At 39.4% G+C, this 21477-nt stretch overlaps 1 protein-coding gene across 1 annotated transcript in view; it reads left to right on the top strand.

Annotated features, from left to right (window-relative positions):
- Positions 1 to 21477, top strand: part of RALGAPA2 (Ral GTPase activating protein catalytic alpha subunit 2) — a 321348-nt gene that overhangs the window by 86786 nt on the left and 213085 nt on the right. Inside the window, exons 11-15 of the mRNA XM_025399680.1 lie at positions 3107 to 3274; positions 4337 to 4474; positions 8194 to 8342; positions 12950 to 13061; positions 18925 to 19162. Of these exons, the coding sequence (XP_025255465.1) occupies positions 3107 to 3274; positions 4337 to 4474; positions 8194 to 8342; positions 12950 to 13061; positions 18925 to 19162 (805 nt within the window). The remainder of the gene's footprint in view (positions 1 to 3106; positions 3275 to 4336; positions 4475 to 8193; positions 8343 to 12949; positions 13062 to 18924; positions 19163 to 21477) is intronic.

Below are 21477 nucleotides of genomic sequence, written 5' to 3'. Positions count from 1 at the left end.
AAAGGCCAAATAGTAAGTATTTTAGGCCTCATGGATTATCCTGAATGCACCCCAGAGAGACAGAGAGGTGAGAGCTGTGAGAGATTGAGACCTGGAGGATCTGGTGAGAAGGTCCAATAGGTGTTCACGTCTCCTCTGGCTGCATTATTATTTGCTTACTGTTCTGCCACTTTTGGAAGAATATCCTACTCTGATTGTGGATTTTTTTTTTTTTGAAAGCCTATCAGTTTTTGATATATTTTTGGCAAAATTATTAGTTGCAATACAAATTTAGAATTAGTTTATATTCCTTTGAATTGAATGTTGTCATTAAGAAGTTTCTGTCTTCATCTCTAGTAATGGTTTTCTGGAGGAGGGGCACAAAGTCTTATCTTGTCTATTTTTAATACAGCTCTACCAGTTTTCTTTTGGCTAGTGTTTGTGTGGTATATCTTTTGCTAACTCTTTACTCTCAGCCTCCCCTGTTCATAAGTTTTGGATGTCTTCTTATAAATTACAGCTAAGTCTTTTAAATAGATTTTTAAATTAAATCTTACAATCTTTGTCTTTTGATTGGATCATTATTCATTACATTTAACATAGCAACTGCTATTAGGTTTTAGTCGGCTGTCTTCTTACTTTCTAGTTGTATTGGACCTTCCAGCTCATTGTTTTTAATATCCTATTTTTCTTCTCAAATTAAATGAGTTTTACAGTCATTTGTACTTACTTTAATAGTTGACACATGCATTCCTAACATGAATGCTAGCATTAATTCCAACTTTTACCCTCAGTACACGTTAGCTCTATTTACTCCTCAGTTTATGTGCCATTGTTATTATTATGAGTATATAATATGTAGATGTTATCCCTTTCAGAACCACTGTAAAGTTTGTTTCATCCAGTTTTATTCTTTTTATTCATATATATTTTCATAAACATGTTTTATTCATTTAGATTTATCCACATTCTCTTTTTATTGCATTTTATTGCTTCCCAAATCTCTGACCAGGGAAAATTTCCTTTCTATCTAAAGAATAAGTTTTAATATTTCTCTTAGCTCAGGTCTCCTGGTAACAAATTTTCTCATCTGAAGATGTCTGTATTTTGCTTTCGTTTTAGAAGTATTTTATTTCTGGGTGTCAAATTCTACACTGGCAGCCCTCTGCACATGAATCTTTTGTTCCATTGTTTCTTGGCTTCCATTATTTCTTTGAGAAGTCATAGAAAGTCATGTGGCTGCTCCTTTGGAGGAAATATGTCTTTTTTCTTCTGGCTGCTTTTAAGATTTTTCTGATTATCTTTGGTTTTCAGCAGTTTTACCTGTAATATACTTCATATTTATCCTTGTTTTTCTATGTGCTTCTTAAATCTAGGAATTGATATATTTAACCCATTTTGGCTAAATTCTCAGCCACTCTTTCCTCAAATATTGTTTCTTCCTCCCATCTTTTTTTTTCCTCTTTTTTTCCTGCATCTCCAGTCATTCATTGGATAACCTATTCATTGTATTTTCTCTTTCTTATCTGTCTTCTGATTTATCCATTCTTTTATGTCTTCATAGTTTGTTCTAGATATTTTCTTCTGATTTTTCTTCCAGTTTTCTCTTTAGCTGTGTCCATTCTGTCCAACCCATATACTCTGAGTTTTTAATTTGAGTTATTTTATTTTTAAATCCCATTACTTTGGCTTTTGATACCATGATTATCTCGATATTGATATGTTACATGAACCTTTGTTAAAGTGAGTTCTGCCTGTAACTGGATCCTGTGGCTTGAACCTTAAGGGCAGTATTAAAACAATCCCAGCAACTTGAGACCAAGACCTGGATTTGTGGCTAACTTTGTAACCCTGGAAGAATATCTCTGGTGCTGTAAGCCTCAGTATCCTCATCTGTGACATGAAAGCATCTGAGTATGGGGTACCTCTCCCTCTTGTTCCCCTCAAATATGGAAAGAGTTCTTAAAACTGATAAGCAAAAAGCAAATGCATTTCTCCTTTAAATTCTTTAACATTATTGGAATCTTCTCACATTAAATCAAAATTGCTGTATGGAGATGTGTAAGGGAATTCCTTAATGTTAAAAAGTTCTTATAAATATGCACAATGCTACAACTTTGCCATAGGCTTTTGTTAACATTGATAGCTGAACTCATTAGTAACCTGATAAATGTGAAACAATTGTTTCTCAAAAAAATAATAATAACAAAAAAGGAAGGAAGGAAGGGAAAGGAAGAAGGACAAAAGCAAAGAAAAGGAGAAAAAAAAAAAGAAACAGAAGTCCTGATTTGTAACAGATGCTGACTTCTGTGGTAGAACCACTCCCACCGTGGCTGATTCAGGCCAACACCATGACATCAGTGAACATGGAGATGAGAAGAGGTGGGCACAACTGGTTGCCACTGGCTGTACTAGTGTGTCCCTTCTAACCTATTTCTGATTTGTTGGGAAAAGGTCCAGGTTGTGCATTATAATTATGTTTTGTAGCCAATTGAAAGATTTCTGTAGGTATGATTTGGTGATTTGGTTATTTTTGTAGACAAATTATTCAGAATATAAAAGTTATTTTTTTCTTTTTTCTGTTCTTTTCTTTTTTTTTTTTTTTTTTTTTTATTGAGACTGAGTCTCACTCTGTTGCCCACGCTGGAGTGCAGTGGTACAACCTCGACTCACTGCAACCTCCACCTCCTGGTTTCAAGTGATTCTCTTGCCTCAGCCTCCTGAGTAGCTGGGATTACAGGTGCATGCCACCACGCCCAGCTACTTTTTGTATTTTTAGTAGAGATGGGGTTTCGCCATGTTGGCCAGGTTGGTTTCGAACTCCTGACCTCATGATCCACCTGCCTTGGCCTCCCAAAGTGTTAGGATTACAGGTGTGAGCTACCACGCCCAGCCTATAAAAGTTATTTTTAACTGCCACTTTTTAGGGCTCTCTTATGAGAATGTCTTTGTTTCTGCTGGTAAGTTTGGTGTACACAAAGATTTGTGGCCCTTTGTAGTATATTTATAAGCTATGTGTTCCAAAGGAAAGTGAAATAAGTGATGGTCATTGGAAATGTCCGTGATGCTGCCCTATACTGATCAGAGTTTGTTTGTAGTTAAAGGGAGTTTTCTCTTTTCCTTTCAGGCATTTTTGTTGCCTTCCTGTGAGATAGCTGTAACAAGAAAAGTAGTTCAAGTGTACAGAAAGTGGATTCTCCAGGACAAACCTGTGTTCATGGAGGAGCCAGATAGAAAAGATGTTGCCCAAGAAGATGCTGAAAAATTAGGATTTTCTGAGACTGATAGCAAGGAGGTAATTTTTTTCACTTGTCTTTTGAGTTGAGGGTAAATATATTTCAGTAAAGTATACTTGCTCAGTCAAGAGTCTTGTCAATGGGACAAAGGCTTCCTTTTATCCCATCTGATACTTCTGAGTTGCCAGGTTCTGTGAGGGTCTGCCTTAGAGAGTAGCTTCTGTACTCCCATTCTAGATTGGCAGTCATCTACAACTCTAGCCAGGGCCATCTGCGTGTTGCATCTTTGTTAGTCTCTATCGCAGGAGAGTTGTTTAAGAAACCATCATATTTTACATGTCTCTTTGTGAGACTAAAAAAATCACTGCCTTCTCCTTGACTTGTTTAAATAAATATCATTTGGAGAAACTAAATTGAGAATGTTTGGGCAGACTTTTCTTGTGCAGTGGCCTGTACCAGGAGCAGCTGGGTGTTACCCCTGTGAAAGGAGTAACCAAACAGCAGCGTCCCTCTGCTTTAAGCCTCGCTGAGTGCTGGCCTCCTGGAGGGACCGCTGCCCATGTTAGATAAAGCTATAGGTTGGATAAATCCAAAATGACAGAGTGGAATATCTTCCTGAAACGAAAGAAACTTAAGTGATATTTATATTTCTGGCTTACTATTATGAAATTAATTTAAAATGTTTAAAGTTTCTCACTAGAGGCATATCACTTTAAAATATCTGTGTTAATTCCATAATTTTAATTTTTCAATATTGGTGAAATCATTTTAATAACTACCATGAGATCTAAATGAATATGCTACATATCATTTATCACTTATTTTAAAGCAAATTATCACTCATTTTAAAGGTCTATATTCCATGCTCACTCAGTCATTGGACAAACATAACTCATTCTTTCAGCACATACTAAGTGCTGAGCACTATTTTAGGTGTTGACCATTGAGTGGGGAGCACTCTACCTCCTAGAACCTATTTTCATGTGAATCCTGGTGAGTTTAAGGAATTAATTATGCCAACTAAATATAACTTAGTTTATATAATATAATTATATTTATAGTTAAATGTAAGTTAAACATGTGCATCTTCTACTCTGTCAATGGATCATTATCTTCTGAAGGCCTCGTCTGAAAGTTCTGGTCATAAACGATCTTCCAGTTGGGGACGCACGTACTCCTTCACAAGTGCAATGAGCAGAGGGTGTGTGACAGAGGAGGAAAATACAAATGTGAAAGCTGGCGTCCAGGCTTTGTTGCAGGTATGTGGCTGGCCAGAACATGAAGACCCTTCCACCGCCTACAGCTGGAGCCATTTTGTCTTTTTATTTATTGGGGATAATGTCATATAAATATGGTGGTATTTGTAGCCATCTGTTAGTAAACAATAAACAGCAGTTTAATTAGTTATTAAATTCTTATTCTGAGTTCTCTTTCTAATTCCTACCCACAATTTACAAAAATTTTTTTCTAGTCAAAGAAGACATAAGAACTGATTGCAGTCTTTTTGAGATTATTATATAGTGAATGTGAAATGACTGAGATTTAAATCTTTAAATTATCTTCCAAACACACATGAATAGTTATCTGGGCTCTTAATTTGCAAGACAAGCTTGGTGATTATAAAATCTTATAAGTAATATTCCTCTTAAAATTGGCTATGTTTACAAAGAAAAATGACTGATGTAGTTTTTAGATTTTTTTTTTTATTATACTTTATGTTCTAGGGTACATGTGCACAACGTGCAGGTTTGTTACATATGTATACATGTGCCATGTTGGTATGCTGCACCCATTAACTCGTCATTTACATTAGGTATATCTCCTAATGCTATCCCTCCCCTCTCTTCCCACCCCACAACAGGCCCCAGTGTGTGATGTTCCCCTTCCTGTGTCCAAGTGTTCTCACTGTTCAGTTCCCACCTATGAGTGAGAACATGCAGTGTTTGGTTTTCTGTTCTTGCGGTAGTTTGCTGAGAATGATGGTTTCCAGCTGCATCCACGTGCCTACAAAGGACATGAACTCATCCTTTTTTATGGCTGCATAGTATTCCATGGTGTATATGTGCCACATTTTCTTAATCCAGTCTATCATTGATGGACATTTGGGTTGGTTCCAAGTCTTTGCTGTTGTGAATAGTGCCGCAATAAACATACGTGTGCATGTGTCTTTAAGGCAGCATGATTTATAATCCTTTGGGTATATACCGAGTAATGGGATGGCTAGGTCAAATGGTATTTCTAGTTCTAGATCCTTGAGGAATTGCCACACTGTTTTGAATGAATATATGAAGTAGAACTGACACCATTTGAGAACATTTGAAAGAGCAACTTTGGATCATCACTTAACCTCCCTAGAGCTCAGGATTTTACCTCAAAAATGGGAATTGGGAGATTTCCTCTCAGGTCTCATGTAGCTTGAAGAGTAAGTGAAAATACAGGGTGCCTCTCATTCCCCGCTCACTGCGCCCTCACCCACCACCCTTCACTTCATCCACGTTTGGAGATGTATCACTTAGGCCTCCCATGTAGAGGCCAGGTGTGGAGTCTGGGGAAAGTCTGGGAATGACACGCATGTTTCTAGTTTTCTGTCATCTGTTTCTTGATAGGATTCGTTTTCGTGGTATCCTTTTTGTTTTCAAGTGAATTAGCAGTTTAATGTACCATACTGATGAATTTTCTCACTTTTCATTGAAAACCCACACATAATTTTGAAGTTAACTTAAAAAAGTTGAGATAATTTCACTTGTGCATCTTTTGGTGTAGCTCATAAATATGACCTGCATCCCCATCAGAGAAACACTTGCAGGAGTCCTTGCCCTTTGTCCCTCAGTAGCTCCGTCTTTTAGCTAAGGGGATCTCCAGCAACAGTCTGTGGTGGTTGCAGGTGCCAGTGATCTCCTGGGTTCAAAAGAGTGCTTTTTATTTTCTGAAAGGGTGAGTTACATCTACAGTAAGTCCTCACTAATGTCATCAATGGGTTCTCGGAAATGGCGACTTTAAACGAAGTGAGTACAGCAGGTCTTTGAGTAACATGGTTTGATTCAACATCATTTCATCATAATGCATCATTTCATCATAATGTTCGTGAGAAAATAATTTTCTTTTATATTTTGCTTAAAGTCATCATTTCCAACAACCTATCAATGACGTTAAATGAGGACTTACTGTCCTTGCCTGAACTGAGAAAAAACAATTTCTATTTTATTATATAAAGTGCTACAGTTAAAAAAAGTATTTACTTTGGATTTAAATAGTTAGTTTTGTTCTTGTATCTAATACCTTGGTCCTTTACTTTGTTTATTAAGAAAAAGGGCCAAATGGAGATTTGATAAGATAGTAATTTTCTTTTTTTTCTCCAACTATGTCTCAGATGTTCAAGAGATAGTAGTTTTCTATAGTTGCTTTTGACAAGTGCACTCTGGACATACTAATTTAGTTTATTTTTACCTTAACTGATACCAGCACATTAATAAGAAATACTCATGCAGTACCTTTGATGTTTTGTAAAAAGTAAAAGTATATAAAGACTCCTTACATGGGAATGTGCAAAAAGTTTTTAATTTGCATTCAAGAAGCCAAATATATTGAATTAAAAGGATCTGTGTTGCAGTATATCATCTGTGGCATACTTCTTTCAAAAACAGAACCACTAAAACTGCTGTAATCAAAAAGCTCTTTGTTTTTCTTTTTCTTACTCAAAGACTAGTAAATTCTTCATGACTGAAGTTATCATCATCAACTATATTATAGTGCTTATTTAGTGATTTTTCTTAGAAAATTGGGACGTAATACCTTTTAATCTTACTAAGATAACTTTAAAGGCTGTGAATATTTTAGTTCACCCACTTGACTTTTGATGTGAATTTTAATTTGGTCAGATTGTACATTTATTTTGATACAACACTTTAAAGAATTTTATTTATAAATGAGCTAGAGAAGCTCCTTCATCCTTTGAGTTTGTGTTGTTGAACACAAAGGAGATGTAAGAGGGAATGTACTAAGTATATGGAGCAGGTCCGTCCTCATACCAGATTGACAACTCAGAATATCTGCAGATGATGGGACACTGGTGTCAACTGTATAAATGGAAACGCACCATTATTTTGCTGTAGTGACTCAAAGCAGTAATAGTATGTGATATCCTGGATCAGCGCTTCTCACATTTTTCTGCTGAGATACCCCTGATGGTAGAGAACAGTGAACTTGTATGCTAAAGGTCTGAGGCAGAGGGTAGAGTAGTTGGCTGATTTTCTGAATTGTTTTTGAAATCTCAGCTTTTAACCTTAAGAATTCACTTAGATTTTGTATGCTACTGCATAATATATCTTTCATATTTAAAAAAATAGGCTCCTGGAAGACGTGTGATGTCAGTGGCTTCGTCTGTTTCTGGGCACATCACAGCTGCTTGAGGTTCTTATGCCTGTTGAGTGGTGCTGTCCATTGCTCCTGTCAGCAAGGAGTTCATGCTCTGGGAGACTCAATAAGAATCACATAGTTCTGTCTGACCACTGTCTGGCCATCTGTCCTCTTCTCCTCCCATTTCCCCACTAAAGTTTCTCATTCGTATGCAACAATCTTACTTTTTCCCCTTGTTTTCCTTTTTTTGTTGAGGGGTTGTCGAAAAGAAGTCTTCAAAAGCTTTTCTGACTCATAAAATTTCTGTAGTTGCAATGTTAATATGTAATAGTGATTTTTTTATTTTCCCTTAGGGAAAGGCTTTTCAGGTGTCTCAGTATTTAAGTGATTCTAAAGGGTGAACTAAAAAAAATTTTGCATATGTGTTGGTACCACTTGCCTTAATAAATTTTTGCCTTATTGTGAATTTATATGTTGGTACCACTTGCGTTATTGAAATAGAATCTTTTGGAAATAACTGAGAAGTGATTTCATTGGTAGAGTGAAATATCATCTTTAAGCAAAATTTATTCAAATGTTTATGTTCAGTTATATTTTCTAATGTAAAATTGTTGATTTTAAGGTATTTTTGACGAACTCTGCAAACGTCTTTTTGTTGGAACCATGTGCTGAAGTTCCTGTGCTCTTGAAAGAACAAGTTGATGCTTGTAAAGCTGTTTTGATTATTTTTAGGCGCATGATAATGGAGCTTACAATGAATAAAAAGACATGGTGAGTTTCTATCAAATTAATTAGTATTGTAAAACAGATGTTTCTGTTTTTCAACATCATTACAATGTTAAGGCTTGCATTTGTTTAATGTTTTTACAAAGTTAACGACAAAATGTCTTTTGTAACAGTTTCTGTGAATTATGAAGAAGGTAGTTATCCAGTACTTTGATAGATCAATTATTTTCATTATATTTTTTTAAAATGTCCTTGAACAATAAGTATTTTACTTAATAGTGGATTTTTCCTTTTAAACTTTCACCAAACGTAGTTTTGTGGAAAAGCAGCAACTGGTGTCTTATAATATTCATCATAAGCTCAGGAGAGTTTGTTAATTGCCCTGAAATGCTGTCAGCTGATTTTTATTGCTTCTAACTTGATGTTTTAAATTCATTTTGGAAAAACAATTATTTTAAATGATAAATTATCAGAGACTAAATACATAGTGCAGTCAAAAATCTGATCCTGTTATTAAAACTACAACAACGTTTTTTTCCTTTTCATCTTTGTTTTTGTTTGATGTTTTTATTTATAATGTCCCTATAGGTAAACAATGCATTAGATTTTTTTTTCCTGCTCTTCTCTTTTTTTTTCTGCTTTTCTCTTATTTGAAAGTCATCAGCCGGGTGCGGTAGCTCACGCCTGTAATCCCAGCACTTTGGGAGGCTGAGGTGAGTGGATCACCTGAGGTCAGGAGTTCGAGACCAGCCTGCCTAACATGGCGAAACCCCATCTCTTCTAAAAATACAAAAAATTAGCCAGGTGTGGTGGCAGGTGCCTGTGATCCTAGCTACTCGAGAGGCTGAGACAGGAGAATCACTTGAACCCGGAAGGCAGAGGTTGCAGTGAGATTGCCCCACTGCTCTCCAGCCTAGGTGACAGAGTGAGACTTTGTCTCAAAAAAAAAAAAAAAAAAGTCCTCACTTTACTCCATCTGATGAGGTATTTTCAGTGATGCTCAGCAACAGACCAGAAAGCCTCAGAGTCACTTTCCATTTCTTCCTCTTCTTCTCATGTGTCATCCTGCCTTTAAAATGCTCCTCAAGCCTGTCCTTTGCATGTTCCCTCTCATTCCACTGCCGCCCTTGTGCAATCAAGCTGCCCACCCCAGCATCTCCCTAGGTGATCTTCTGCCTTGGTTCTCAGTCCTTGGAGGCCCTGCAGACCAGTGGCACCTTTCCTACCTGAAACCAGAGGGGTCCTCTGCCCATGTCTGCGTTCTGGAGGCCCTTGAGTCAGCAGGAAAGGGGCTTTGGAAAGTGTCTGCAGTTGGTAGGAAAGCGTGGACACGAGGTCTGATCAGAAAGGAACTGCAGGCCACCAAGTCCAATTCTTTTGCTTCAAAGATGAGGGAAGGGTGGACTCAGGAATCCTGGTGTGCAGAAAGTTCACAAGTACAGAAACCACAGGCATCAAAATGATATTATGATGTAGACTCCAACGTCATCTTTCCCAGACTTCTAAACTTAGCACTATTTGCCAAGTTAAGAAATTGTTAAAACTGGAAATATTACAGTGATGCACAATATGATGTAAACAAAGTTAAATTCTACGTCAGTAATATTGACAATAATGAGAAATGCTGGTATATGCTTTCAACTGAAATATCTGTTCCTGAATACCATAGTTTTATCAACATCATTTAAAATGTTTTTCTCCTTTGAAAACTTCCTGAGTTTTGTATACTACTGTATCAGCAGTTTTTGGATCTTTTTTGATAATCTTTTTATTTTGATGAAAATTCTAGGAAATAAAATTAAGCAATTCTGTTCTGACTTTTACTAATTCATAGATTCCTAGGTGAAAGTATAGAAAAGAAAAATTGTAGAAATCGATGAAAATAGTTAACAGGAAAATGGTCAATAGAGCATAGAAAGGAATGTGAGCAGTTTCTCTAACAGATTTTCTTGTGTATTTAAGTACCAGATAATCCCTTGCCTCCCATCCCTCCTTTCCTTCCTCACTCCTTCTTCTCCCCTCTCTCCTTACCTCCTTTTCTCCCATCTAATAAATAACTATCGAGCATCTACTGTGAGAATATAGTGGTGAACTATGTAGACAAGGTCCCTGCCCTCATGAGGTTACATCCTCATAGGACTGAGAGACATTAAAAACCTAGAAGCAATTTCAGAGAGTCTGAAGTACTGAGAAGAACAGTGAAGGTTGGAAAGGGAAAAGAGTCCTGAATTGGGTGTGTGTTGCTTGGCATGGATAGAGGGAGAGTTATTTCCGTCAGCTGTCAGAGAAGGCCTTCCTGAGCAGAGCCCTGAGTGAAGGTAAGGAGGAGCCTTAGGGAGGTCTAAGGGAAGGGCATTCCTGGTAGAAAGAGCAGCAGATGCAAAAGCCCCGATGGGAGAAAAGGTAAAAAAAAAAAAAAAAGTGACTTGTTTAAGGAAGGACAAGATGATGGCCAGTGTGGTGGAGTGGATGGAGTGAGAGGGGAGGAGGCAGGGGGCAGGCCAGGGCCAGGTTTCTTGGGGCCCTGCAGACCAAAGGAAGGACACCAGCTACCTCCCTGTGTGTCTGCAAGATTGTGACATAATACAGTTTATGCTTCTGAAAGGCCCCTGTGGCTGCTGGAGAACATGCAGTACAGTGCCATACATGATGGTGGCTGAGACCGGGGCTGTAGCCAGGGAACTGTAAGAAGTGGTCCTGAAATAGGTAATAAACTGGTATGTAAATGAGTTGAAATGTCACCTGTGTGAGGAGATGGAGATCAGGTAAATAATGAAGAATGTAGGAAAACCCTCACTCCTGTGTTGGACCCAAGGATGACACACATGCCTGATTCCATGTACTCCAACAGAAGTTTATTACACTCTTTGAGCAGTTCTCCTTGGAGAAGTCAGTGCTTCACAAAATAGAAAGGAACAAGCAGTTGTCAAAACTGGCAGCTTTGGCAGGTCGTGCATCTTTCTACTGTTAGGAAAGATTTTTCCAAACCGTAGTTTTTCCACCCTTGCTTTCTTCCAGAAGACTCTGCATGCCTTTCCAAGCAATCAAATTGACTGTGTTTTTGTCAGTCATTGCTTTGATCACATTTGTAGCTTTTGATAGCAGTGGCCATGATCAAGGCTTTACTTGAAACTTATGATGTCTGTTGTTCTCATCACATTCTCATGATGGGTCTATAACTAGTTGTGTGCAAGGGATTGTTTTTCATCGTCTTATGCATCATGTAACATGAATGGGCAGTGGTGATACTAGGTGCTGCCCTTCTCTTCCCTGGCGACAGGGACCTGGGTAGCCTGAATGTGGTGAGCGACAAGCTGTCCCCCAGCACTGTGCCATTTCTTCTCCCAGTTCTCTTCAAAGTCACCATTGTACTTCATGCGTGTGTGCCCAGAAGATAGTCCTTCCTCTTCTGTGCTTCCAGAATCCATAGGCAGAGAATAGGAATACATGGGCAAGTAGCATGGAGTGCAGTGAGAATGTATACCAACAGATGACTCTGGGGACCAAAATCAAATGGGGCCAGCTACAAAGAGGGCAGGAAATCCCCACAGGTGATTTTACTGTGAGGAATTTTATGAGGTTCAGCGTATTGTTAGGAGAAAATGCTATCCTGATATGCAGAGATATGAGAAAAGTATACAGGAACTATGATTTAGAGATCTCATCTGATTACTTTGTCCTATTCTCAGTTTTATTACTAAAGAGCAGTAAAGCCAAGGAGAAGGTAGTAAAGATTAGATGAATGGTTAGCATGTGAAACCTGAAAGGAACCAGTGATTTCCCTCGAGGAACAAATGCACCTCTGTTACATAATGTGTTCTGTGTTCCCACGGAATCTAGGGGAAGAAAAAGTGAGCAGATACTCTGATATGAGCAATATAACTTAGGTGTAAGGAAGAAAAATGTCTTTTGGCTGTTCTGAATAACTTATTATTGTAATTAGCAGTATTAGGCTGTCTCTATGCTGTTTTATAGTCTTCAAAGTCCTTTTACGTAAAACCTTCTGTGAGAGACTATAACAAATGCTGGCACATTGGAACTGAGCTGCAGTGATGGCATTTGTCTCAGTTGTGCCCTGTAGCGCAGAGTCAGGATCTTCCAGGCATGAGCACTGTGCCTGTAAGTGTCCTGTAATGCAAACCCCTCCTGCCTGTGAGAGTACTGTGGCATTCCACCATACCAAGATACTGGCTGTGTGTGTCCCCAAAATAAAGGGCAGAAAGTCAACTTAACTTCCTGTTGCAAAGATAGGGAGACCTTACAGGTCGAGTAAAACAGCGGATAGCAAAATTAAAGAGTGCTGCATACGTTCCAGTAGGTTTTCACTGAGTGCCTTTAAGGTGTTGGCACAGTTGGAGAAGACAGTCTTGCCTCCCTTTTTGCAAGGGGAGAAAATCAGGCTGGAATGTTATGTTTTATCCTGCCTGTTTGTGTGGACATGGGAGGCATATTTTTAAAACCGTTGTAACATAAGGGAGCTTATTTTGGTAAAATATGATATTCGTTATGTAATTGGCATCTGGACTTTAATAGTTTCGAGTAATACGTAATTATCAATGTTGCTGAATTCTTAAGAGAATTTCTGGTACCTATAAGTTAAAGTACTTTGGAGACATGATTATTAATATGAGCTTTTATTTTGGGTGGCCCAGGGAACAGATGTTGCAAATACTACTCAGGATAACAGAAGCTGTCATGCAGAAGCCAAAGGATAAACAAATAAAGGACTTGTTTGCCCAGAGCTTGGCAGGGTTACTATTTAGGGTAAGTCTTTTTTATTAAAACACTGCAAATGCAAGAAGTCAATCAGATTTTATAGCAAACTAGTTTTAATCATTGAGAATTTTAACAATAATGTTAAATTTAAATTTCTAGAAATTTTTCTTCTTAGCTTTGTCCTGAAGGTTATGATCTATTCTTTACAATTAGTGCTGGGCTTTTAGGCTTTTCTCCCTTTCTGCCACCTCCTTCCTCTTTTGATTTGCTCAAGGGTGGTAGGAATTAGGAAGCTCTGATTGGCTTGGTGGAAGGCTAGGTAGATTTGGAGAGGTAAAGAATGAACGGAAGCATGGGAATGGGATAAAAATTTGAGAGCCATCAGTGTGTTGGGAAATTGTGTTTAAAACCACAGAATGGGCTTACCTAGAGAGGACAGTGTCCACAGGTGATGGAAGAGATGCTGAGAAAGGGTGACCAGTGAGCGAGGAGGAAAACCAGAGGATTGTGTGTCCTGGGTGCCTGGGGATGAGTAATTGGGTAGGAGGAGAGCAGCCAGTTGACCATGGGCTTTGACAGATGTAGTTGGTTGAGAATGTTCTATGGGATGAGGCCCACCTGGAGTAGATGGAGGAGAAGACGAGAGCTGGGCAGTGGAGTTTGCAAGCGTAGTTAAGGCTTTGCAGAGTTTGATGTGGAAAGGAAGAGGAAAAGGGGAGCTAGCTGAAGTCAGTGGCATACATGGTGGGCGAGGTTTAAGGTGGGTGGTACTAAAGTATGTTTGCTCACCAATGGGATGGTCCAGTGAGGGAGGACAAGATGGTCTTGGGGAGACAGAGGATAACTATAGAAGTGAAGTCCCGGATATGGTGGGGGGCTGGGCCGGTCTTTGGTATGAGCAGAGAGCAAGGAGATGCCTGTGCTTCTTGCATCTCATGTGGTGAGCAGGTGAAGACCAAGAGCAGGCTGATACCTGGTGAGCTGCCTGGGGAAGAGGATGTGCCAGAGGGTTCTGAGCATGGCAGCCTACTCTGACATTGCTAATATTTATGAGGACCTTAGAGTTTATGAAGCATTACTGAAAGAGAAGAGTGTGAAAGGGCTCTGGAAAAATGCGACATTCTACATAAATAAAGGTATTAGTACAGTGGGTGGACTTGACTTTGGATAATTACATAGGCGATTCTTTTGCATATGTCCAGCTTTGCTCTGCTGATGCCTGGAGGGTGGTACTGACCACTGCTTTGCTGCCTGCCTGGACATATGGACACTGTACACTTTGCCCTCTCAGCGAAGTGTCTCACTGTTGGCACCCTTTCGAGCTCCGTGTCCTGGACCTGGGCTGCCAAGTGGACATGAGCTGAAGCCAGTCTCACGCTGGCAGGTGCTTGGGCCTTATTCTCACCAATTGTCTGGCTCTGCATCTGTTTTGTGTGTTGGAATTAGAGATCTTGTCACAGAATTAAACAAGTATCTATTCTGGGGTTTGGGTTTTTTTTGTTTGTTTGTTTGGTTGGTTTTGGTCTTTGGGGGAAAAAAAAACTCCCCCCATGTAATGGAGAAAACCTTCTCAGATATTACTTCCCTCCTCAGTTGGCCTGACTTCCCCGAAGCTCAGTTGACCTGACTTCCCTGTAGCTTAGTTTTGAGTTCATGATTATTAATGATTTTGATGTTGTTATTATTTTGGCAGTTTTTAGGTAGATCGAGAAGGATGCTTAAGTTAAGAACTAACCATATGGCTGGGCATGGTGTCTTACACCTGTAATCCCAGCACTTTGGGAGGCTGAGGCAGGAGGATTGCTTGAGCCCAAGAATTCAAAACCAGCCTGGGCAATAGAGTGAGACCCTGTCTCTACAAAAAATTAAAAAAACATTAGCCGGCCATAGTGGCATGCACCTGAAGTTTCAGTTACTCGTGAGCTGAGGTGGGAAGATTGCTTGAACCTAGGAGGTTGAGGCTATAAGCGAGCTATGATTGCACCCCTGTACTGCAGCCTAGTCAAAAGAGCAAGACCCTGTCTCAAAAAAAAAAAAAAAAAAAACCTACCATAAAAAATAGTGAAGAGAGGATGAGCTTTTTGGTGTTAGGCAGTTTGTGGTTCTGATCTCAGCTCTGCTACTCCCTGGCTATGTGGCCATGAGCACATGACTTTAGCTTTCTGAGTGTCTTCCCTAATCTGTCACAATCAGGAAAGGACTTCTTCCTACCCTACAGGGTTGTCATGAGAATCAGAGTGGTCCCATTGGGATTTGTGATCTTCTATTGACCTCCCACATTCTTATGGGAGGTGCAAGAGGCAAGAATAGTAAGGGTCCGGACTTACCAGGCTATCTGGTGTCTGATGTCTATTGGGCATCATCGTGGTCCCATACTGTCATTAAGACATGCTATCTAATTAGTATTCATTTGATCATGTGGACTGTCTAAAATGGCCAATTGATTTTTTTTGAAAAATTTAGAACAAGGAGACTTAAAAAAGACAGGACATTTTTAAGTTTTTATTACCCTTTTTATCTTTTTCTAGTTCTTCTTCTTGTGTTTGTTTTTTTTATCTGTCAGTAGATAACCTGGGCCACCAAATTTTCTTTAAGTGATGATTGAATTTGACTTAGTTTTAAATATTTACCAAATAATGATGATCGCCTTATTGCCCTAAGTGATGTTTTAATTCATTATCAATGCTAAATATGACCTTATGCTTGACATTCTGATGGTATATCAGGAAACTATGGTCCTGCTCTTTGTAATATGAGCCATTAAAGTTATGCCGTCCCCTTTAATGTGCTGATAGAGTGAAGTAGGAAGTGGTTGGTTAGCAAATGTTCATTAAGAAAAGGAGTGATTTATTAGCTAAGGTGTTTTTAAAATACATCGTGCACCAAAATGTATCTGATAAAACATCAAATTTCAGTGCTGAAGGAACCTTGGAGAAGCTCCTATGCAACTCTTATTTTTAATGAGAAATGTGACTACAGAAAGGCCAAGTAACTTTCCTAGGTCACAAACCAGGGTAGTCCAGGCTGTTTGTTTCCATGTTCCTTTTAGAAAATGGTAATTGATCAGAAGGACACCCTGCCTTCATGTCCACAGGTGCCACCACTCACCACCCAACTGTATTTTACAAGTTTACCATTTTGCTCTGTGCAAGTGTTGTCAGTTGTGAATTATGATGATAATTCAACAGGTCTGCATACGTTTGTAATATTTGCTAAGTTGATTTTATAAACTGCAAGAAGTCATTCTGCACTTGTTTCATAATTAGTTAATAAAGTGAAGCCATTTTAAGATCCCCATTATAGAACATCTCATTACACCAAGACATCTGCTGTTATCCATGAAATTGACACTATATCCAAATGTGAGTCTGAGTCCTGATAACATTATCAGTCTCTACTTTCTTACTCGGCTCAGATTATACTTATTGATCTAATATTTAATTTTATTGTCTATAGGTATTTTATGGCAATGTCCTCAAATTCATCTTGAAAGCAGGGGTATAAAAATTAATAGAAGATGGCATTGTAGTCATAGTAAAAATATTTAATAAAGATAATAAAATTATTTTATTTTCTTTCATATTTTTAGTTTTACAAAATTCATACATGTTAGAATCAGATTTTAAATATAAGTGGTTAATATCTTGTTTTTTATATAATTAACTACTTTAGTCCTACTTTAACATTTTTATTTTTTTAAAAAGTGGTAGCAGCTGGGCACGGTGGCTCACACCTGTAATCCCAGCACTTTGGGAGACCGAGGCGTGCGGATCATGAGGTCAGGAGATTGAGACCATCCTGGCTAACATGGTGAATCCCCGTCTCTACTAAAAATACAAATAAATAGATAAATAAAATAAAATTAGCCAGGCATTGTGGTGGGCACCTGTAGTCTCAGCTACTTGGGAGGCTGAGGCAGGAGAATGACATGAACCCAGGAGGCGGAGCTTGCAGTGAGCCAAGATCGCGCCACTGCACTCCAGCCTGAGCGACAGAGTGGGACTCCGTCTCCAAAAAAAAAAAAAAAAAAAGTGGTAAACACAAATCGAAACAGAGAACACGTGTGTTACAGAAGGACCACTTTAAATAAGATTTTCCAAGTGGTCAGAACAGGCCTGCCTGATTTTACAGACTGATTTCTGTTTATCAAAGTTTTCCTGTGTCTATGTTAAAGAATAAATTCCATTAAAAAATCTATATATAATTTGGGGAAAAAAATTAAGAAGTGAACTCACCTACACAAAGAACAATTCCTGACAAGAGTGGGAGCCTATTTGCATCTGGGTTGGGCCCATGCAAATACAAGCTGGCATCTTAACAAGTGCATTTATCTTTGACAACTGACTACAGGACTTACACAGACTTTGGGTATAAGCATTCCTTTTCACAAGCTTAGGAAAGCATTTTGTGGCTCATTTGAGATGCAGTTGGCTATGTAGAGGCACTTCTTTCAGGGAAGATATATTTGGATTTGAATTTTAAAGGATGGTGAATATTTTGGCAGAGGTAAGGAATGGGGCAATTTTAAGGGAAGGAAATATCCAGGATATAGGCATAATTGTCTCATAGGGCTGTCCATGTGACCAGTTGTAGTGCTGTGGATTGTAAGACTTGGGGCAGACACTGATAAGTGAATAGACTGTGAAGGAAAGGTGTGATAGGTGTATTGATGGAGGGGAAATGCAGGGACCTGGAGGACACTTCCTGCTGACTGGGAGGTGGTGGTGGGGAGATAGTGATGTACAAATTTTGACCTGAGAAATGATGGGGAGTTATACAGAAACAAAAAGGAGGAAAGAGAGGGAAGGAAGAGTATGTGCAAAGGCCAGTTGCAAGAGCTAGCAGGTAGAGGAACTGGGAGAATGTCAGTGGAAGAAATTGAATACCTTTTACTATTATGCTGTAGGATAGGTGCCTGAGGGTTGTGTAAGTAGCACTGTCTAGTACCTAGGTAGATAGATCAGGAAACCAGTAAAGAGGTCTAAACTGGACATGGAGATTCAGAAGTCAGCAGCACACAGAGGATAACTGGAGCCATGGGAATGGAGCCAAAACCCAGGCAGAAGGTGGAAGTGACTTCAGAAAGGGAAGATCCAGAGCAGTCTGTTGCCTGGGGGATGAGGAAGTGGAGATGGAGGAGATGTGGAACATTCTTTCAAGAAGTTTGGCTGTGAAAGTGGAAGGAAAAAGACTGTAGCTAGACGGGGGAATCTGGGTTCAAGGGAATTTTTTCTTTTAAGATGAGGAAGAATTTGGAGCATATTTAAATGCTGAAGAGAAAGAGCTGGGGAAGTGGGGTTGGCTGGAGATTAAAGGAGAGGGGTGGTTGAGAGGCATGAAGGTCCAGAGCATAAGGGGGCACAAGGATAGTAGATCAGGGGCCCCTCTTGGAGTTCAGCCCACAGGTGGAGGAGGAGCTGGGTGAATGCGGGCAAGAGTGTGAGTCCATGGGCAGAGGTTGAGGGGAGTCTCATTGAATGGGTTCTGTTTCTTGTGAAGTCTGCAGTCAATCTATCTGCTCAAAGTCAGGGAGGAGTTGATGGGCTGGAGGTTTTCCTTTAGGAGGTTTGAAGTAGCCACTGTGGATGGAAGGAAAAGAGCAGTCTCAGGAAGCAGAGTGGTCACTGTGCAGAGGGCTTTGTCTTCTCCCTGATTATAGCCAGGGCCAGCCGTAGACCCTAGAATAGTATTGAATCAGTAACTTTGTTCATAATGATAACTAACTTCCCAGTAGCTTAAATCTTGATTATAGTTGGTCAAGTGGATTTTGAGAATTAAAAGAAAAACAACTTCCAAAAGTACTTTTTATTTTAAAATTTGTGTTATTAATAGTCATTTAAAACATTTTGTTAAAAAGTATACTTCTTCAAATGAAGATGTATGAATTCTCTTGCTGGTTGGTTGGTTTTAGACGCTCATGGTGGCTTGGATCCGAGCAAACCTCTGTGTGTACATTTCTCGAGAGCTCTGGGATGACTTTCTTGGTGTGCTGTCCTCCCTCACGGAATGGGAGGAACTTATAAACGAGTGGGCCAACATTATGGACTCCTTGACAGCAGTGCTTGCAAGAACCGTTTATGGAGTTGAGATGACAAACCTACCTCTGGATAAATTAAGTGAACAAAAGGAAAAGAAGCAACGAGGCAAAGGTATTTCTACTTTTCCAGGTTAACACCAGATGTCTAGGTCGGGGGACGAGTGTGTATTTGTATGACTAAGCAATTAATGCATGAGATTTTATAATGAACTGAACCAGCTACACAGTGTCTTCTTAATAGTGGCATTAATTCGTGTCTCATATCATTCTGTTCCCTTAATGAGATGGTGAATTTCTGAGGAGGCTATGCAAAAAGGAAGATGCAAGGAAGGTAGTAGTAATAGTAGTGATAACTAACAGTAATAATAATGGCTATTACATTGTACATATTATCTCTTTTTGCCTTCATAATAACCTAGTGAACTATAGATACTTGTATAATCCCCATATCACAGACAAATAAACTGAAGTATGAGACTTTGCAGAGATGTCCAATCCTTTGGCTTCCCCAGGCCACATTGGAAGAATTATCTTGGAGCACACATGAAATACACTAAAACTAACGATAGCTTATGAGCTAAAACAAACAAACAAAAAATAGCAAAAAAAAAAAAAAAAATTCTCATAATGTTTTAAGAAAGTTTACACATTTGTGTTGGACTGTACTCAAAGCCATTCTTGGCTGCGTGTGGCCCATGGGTTGGGCCACGGGTTAGTCAAGGTTGCCTTGCAGTGATTGACTCATCTGAGCCCACATAGTTAAGAAGTGGTTAGAAAATCAAAGCTGGATAAATACAACTCAAGATGTCATACAATTAAGATGCATTCTACAGCCTCTCTAGGAAACATGGAGAAATTCTGAATGCCTCAGATGGGAGCTATTTTGGCTTTGTTGTATTTCTGGGTAAAAATTGTTTTGGGACTGAGAACCTCAAATGAAAGTGATGTTTTCAAGGTAGAAAACATCAGTGGTAGTTTCTGTTAGGAATGACAATTTGGCATCCGCTTGTCTTAATTACCATTCTTAAGGATGTGGCATGGTCCTTAGATTAATTCACTTGTACTACACCATACTCTGTAAAGATTTGAGGCCGGGCACAGTGGCTCAAGCCTGTAATCCCAGCACTTTGGGAGGCCGAGACGGGCAGCTCACGAGGTCAGGAGATTGAGACCATCCTGGCTAACATGGTGCAACCCTGTCTCTACTAAAAACTACAAAAAACTAGCTGGGCGAGGTGGCGGGCGCCTGTAGTCCCAGCTACTCGGAAGGCTGAGGCAGGAGAATGGCGTAAACCCGGGAGGCAGAGCTTGCCGTGAGCTGAGATCCGGCCACTGTACTCCAGCCTGGGTGACAGAGCAAGACTCCGTCTCAAAAAAAAAAGAAGATTTGAGGCAGCTCATAAAAAGGCATATAGTACAGTAGATCAAATACAAAATAGGATCAAAATGAGTGGGGTTGCAGGGAACTGCCGTTGTGACTAAAATGCCAAAATACATGCCATAGAGTCTCATGGACTTGCTGGGGAGATGGAAAAGTCAAACATTGGATTTGATTTTGGTCTTTGCAGGGTTACATCAAATCAGGAATCACAGAGCACATAGGGTAAAAACAATTCAATCACTTAGGTGATGCTTAGCTTTATTAGGTCCTCCTGAGACTTGGGAGGAAGTTTTCCTTCAAAGCCCCATAAAGGGTACACATTGCTTATTGTGTAGGCTACCCCTTTAATAATACCAGCCTTATTATAGATTGTATCAGTGTGCTTTTGCCATGTGACAAATCACCCCAAAACTTACGGCTTAAAATAACAACCACTTATTTATCTTGATTTGATGAGTTGGCAATTTGGGTTGGACTCAGCCAGTCAGTTCTTCTGCTGGTCTTTGCTTCTGTGTTTGCAGTCAGCCAGGCTGTGAAGTAGTCAGCTAGGCAGCTCTACTTTTAGGGGTTGGCTGGCTGTAAGGGGGGGCAATGAGGTGTGACTGGGCCACGTGTTTCAGCAGCCAGAGGCTAGCTCAGGCTTGTTCACCAAGTGGCTTAGAGTTTCAGGAGCAGCAAGAGGGCAAGCTCAAAGTTTCAAGTGCATTTCAAGTCTCTGCTTATTCAGTTTTGCTACCAAAGTAAGTCACATGATGAAGCCTAATGTCAATATGGGAGAGAACAGCAGAGGATATGGATACAGGGAGGTGTGAACCAGTTACGGTGGCTAGTAAACCATATACATGTGTAATAAATGTGATGGATTCTTATAATATCTTCATTGAAATCTGAGAATGGCTTGCCAAAGCACTAATTAATAAAAGCAAGTTAGTAAGAAGCCAAAATAAAGTAGTTGAAGTACATGGCAATCCAGTGGAACAGTTTAATCCCAATGTAGATGTAGACTGTCTAATGCAATGATTTTCTAACATTTTTTAACAGATCCG

This window comes from Theropithecus gelada, chromosome 10 (assembly GCF_003255815.1).
Source record: "Theropithecus gelada isolate Dixy chromosome 10, Tgel_1.0, whole genome shotgun sequence".
Classification (NCBI taxonomy): Eukaryota; Metazoa; Chordata; class Mammalia; order Primates; family Cercopithecidae; genus Theropithecus; species Theropithecus gelada.
The sequence above is the reverse complement of the archived record's forward strand: the minus strand, read 5'-3'. Positions and strand labels throughout refer to the sequence as shown.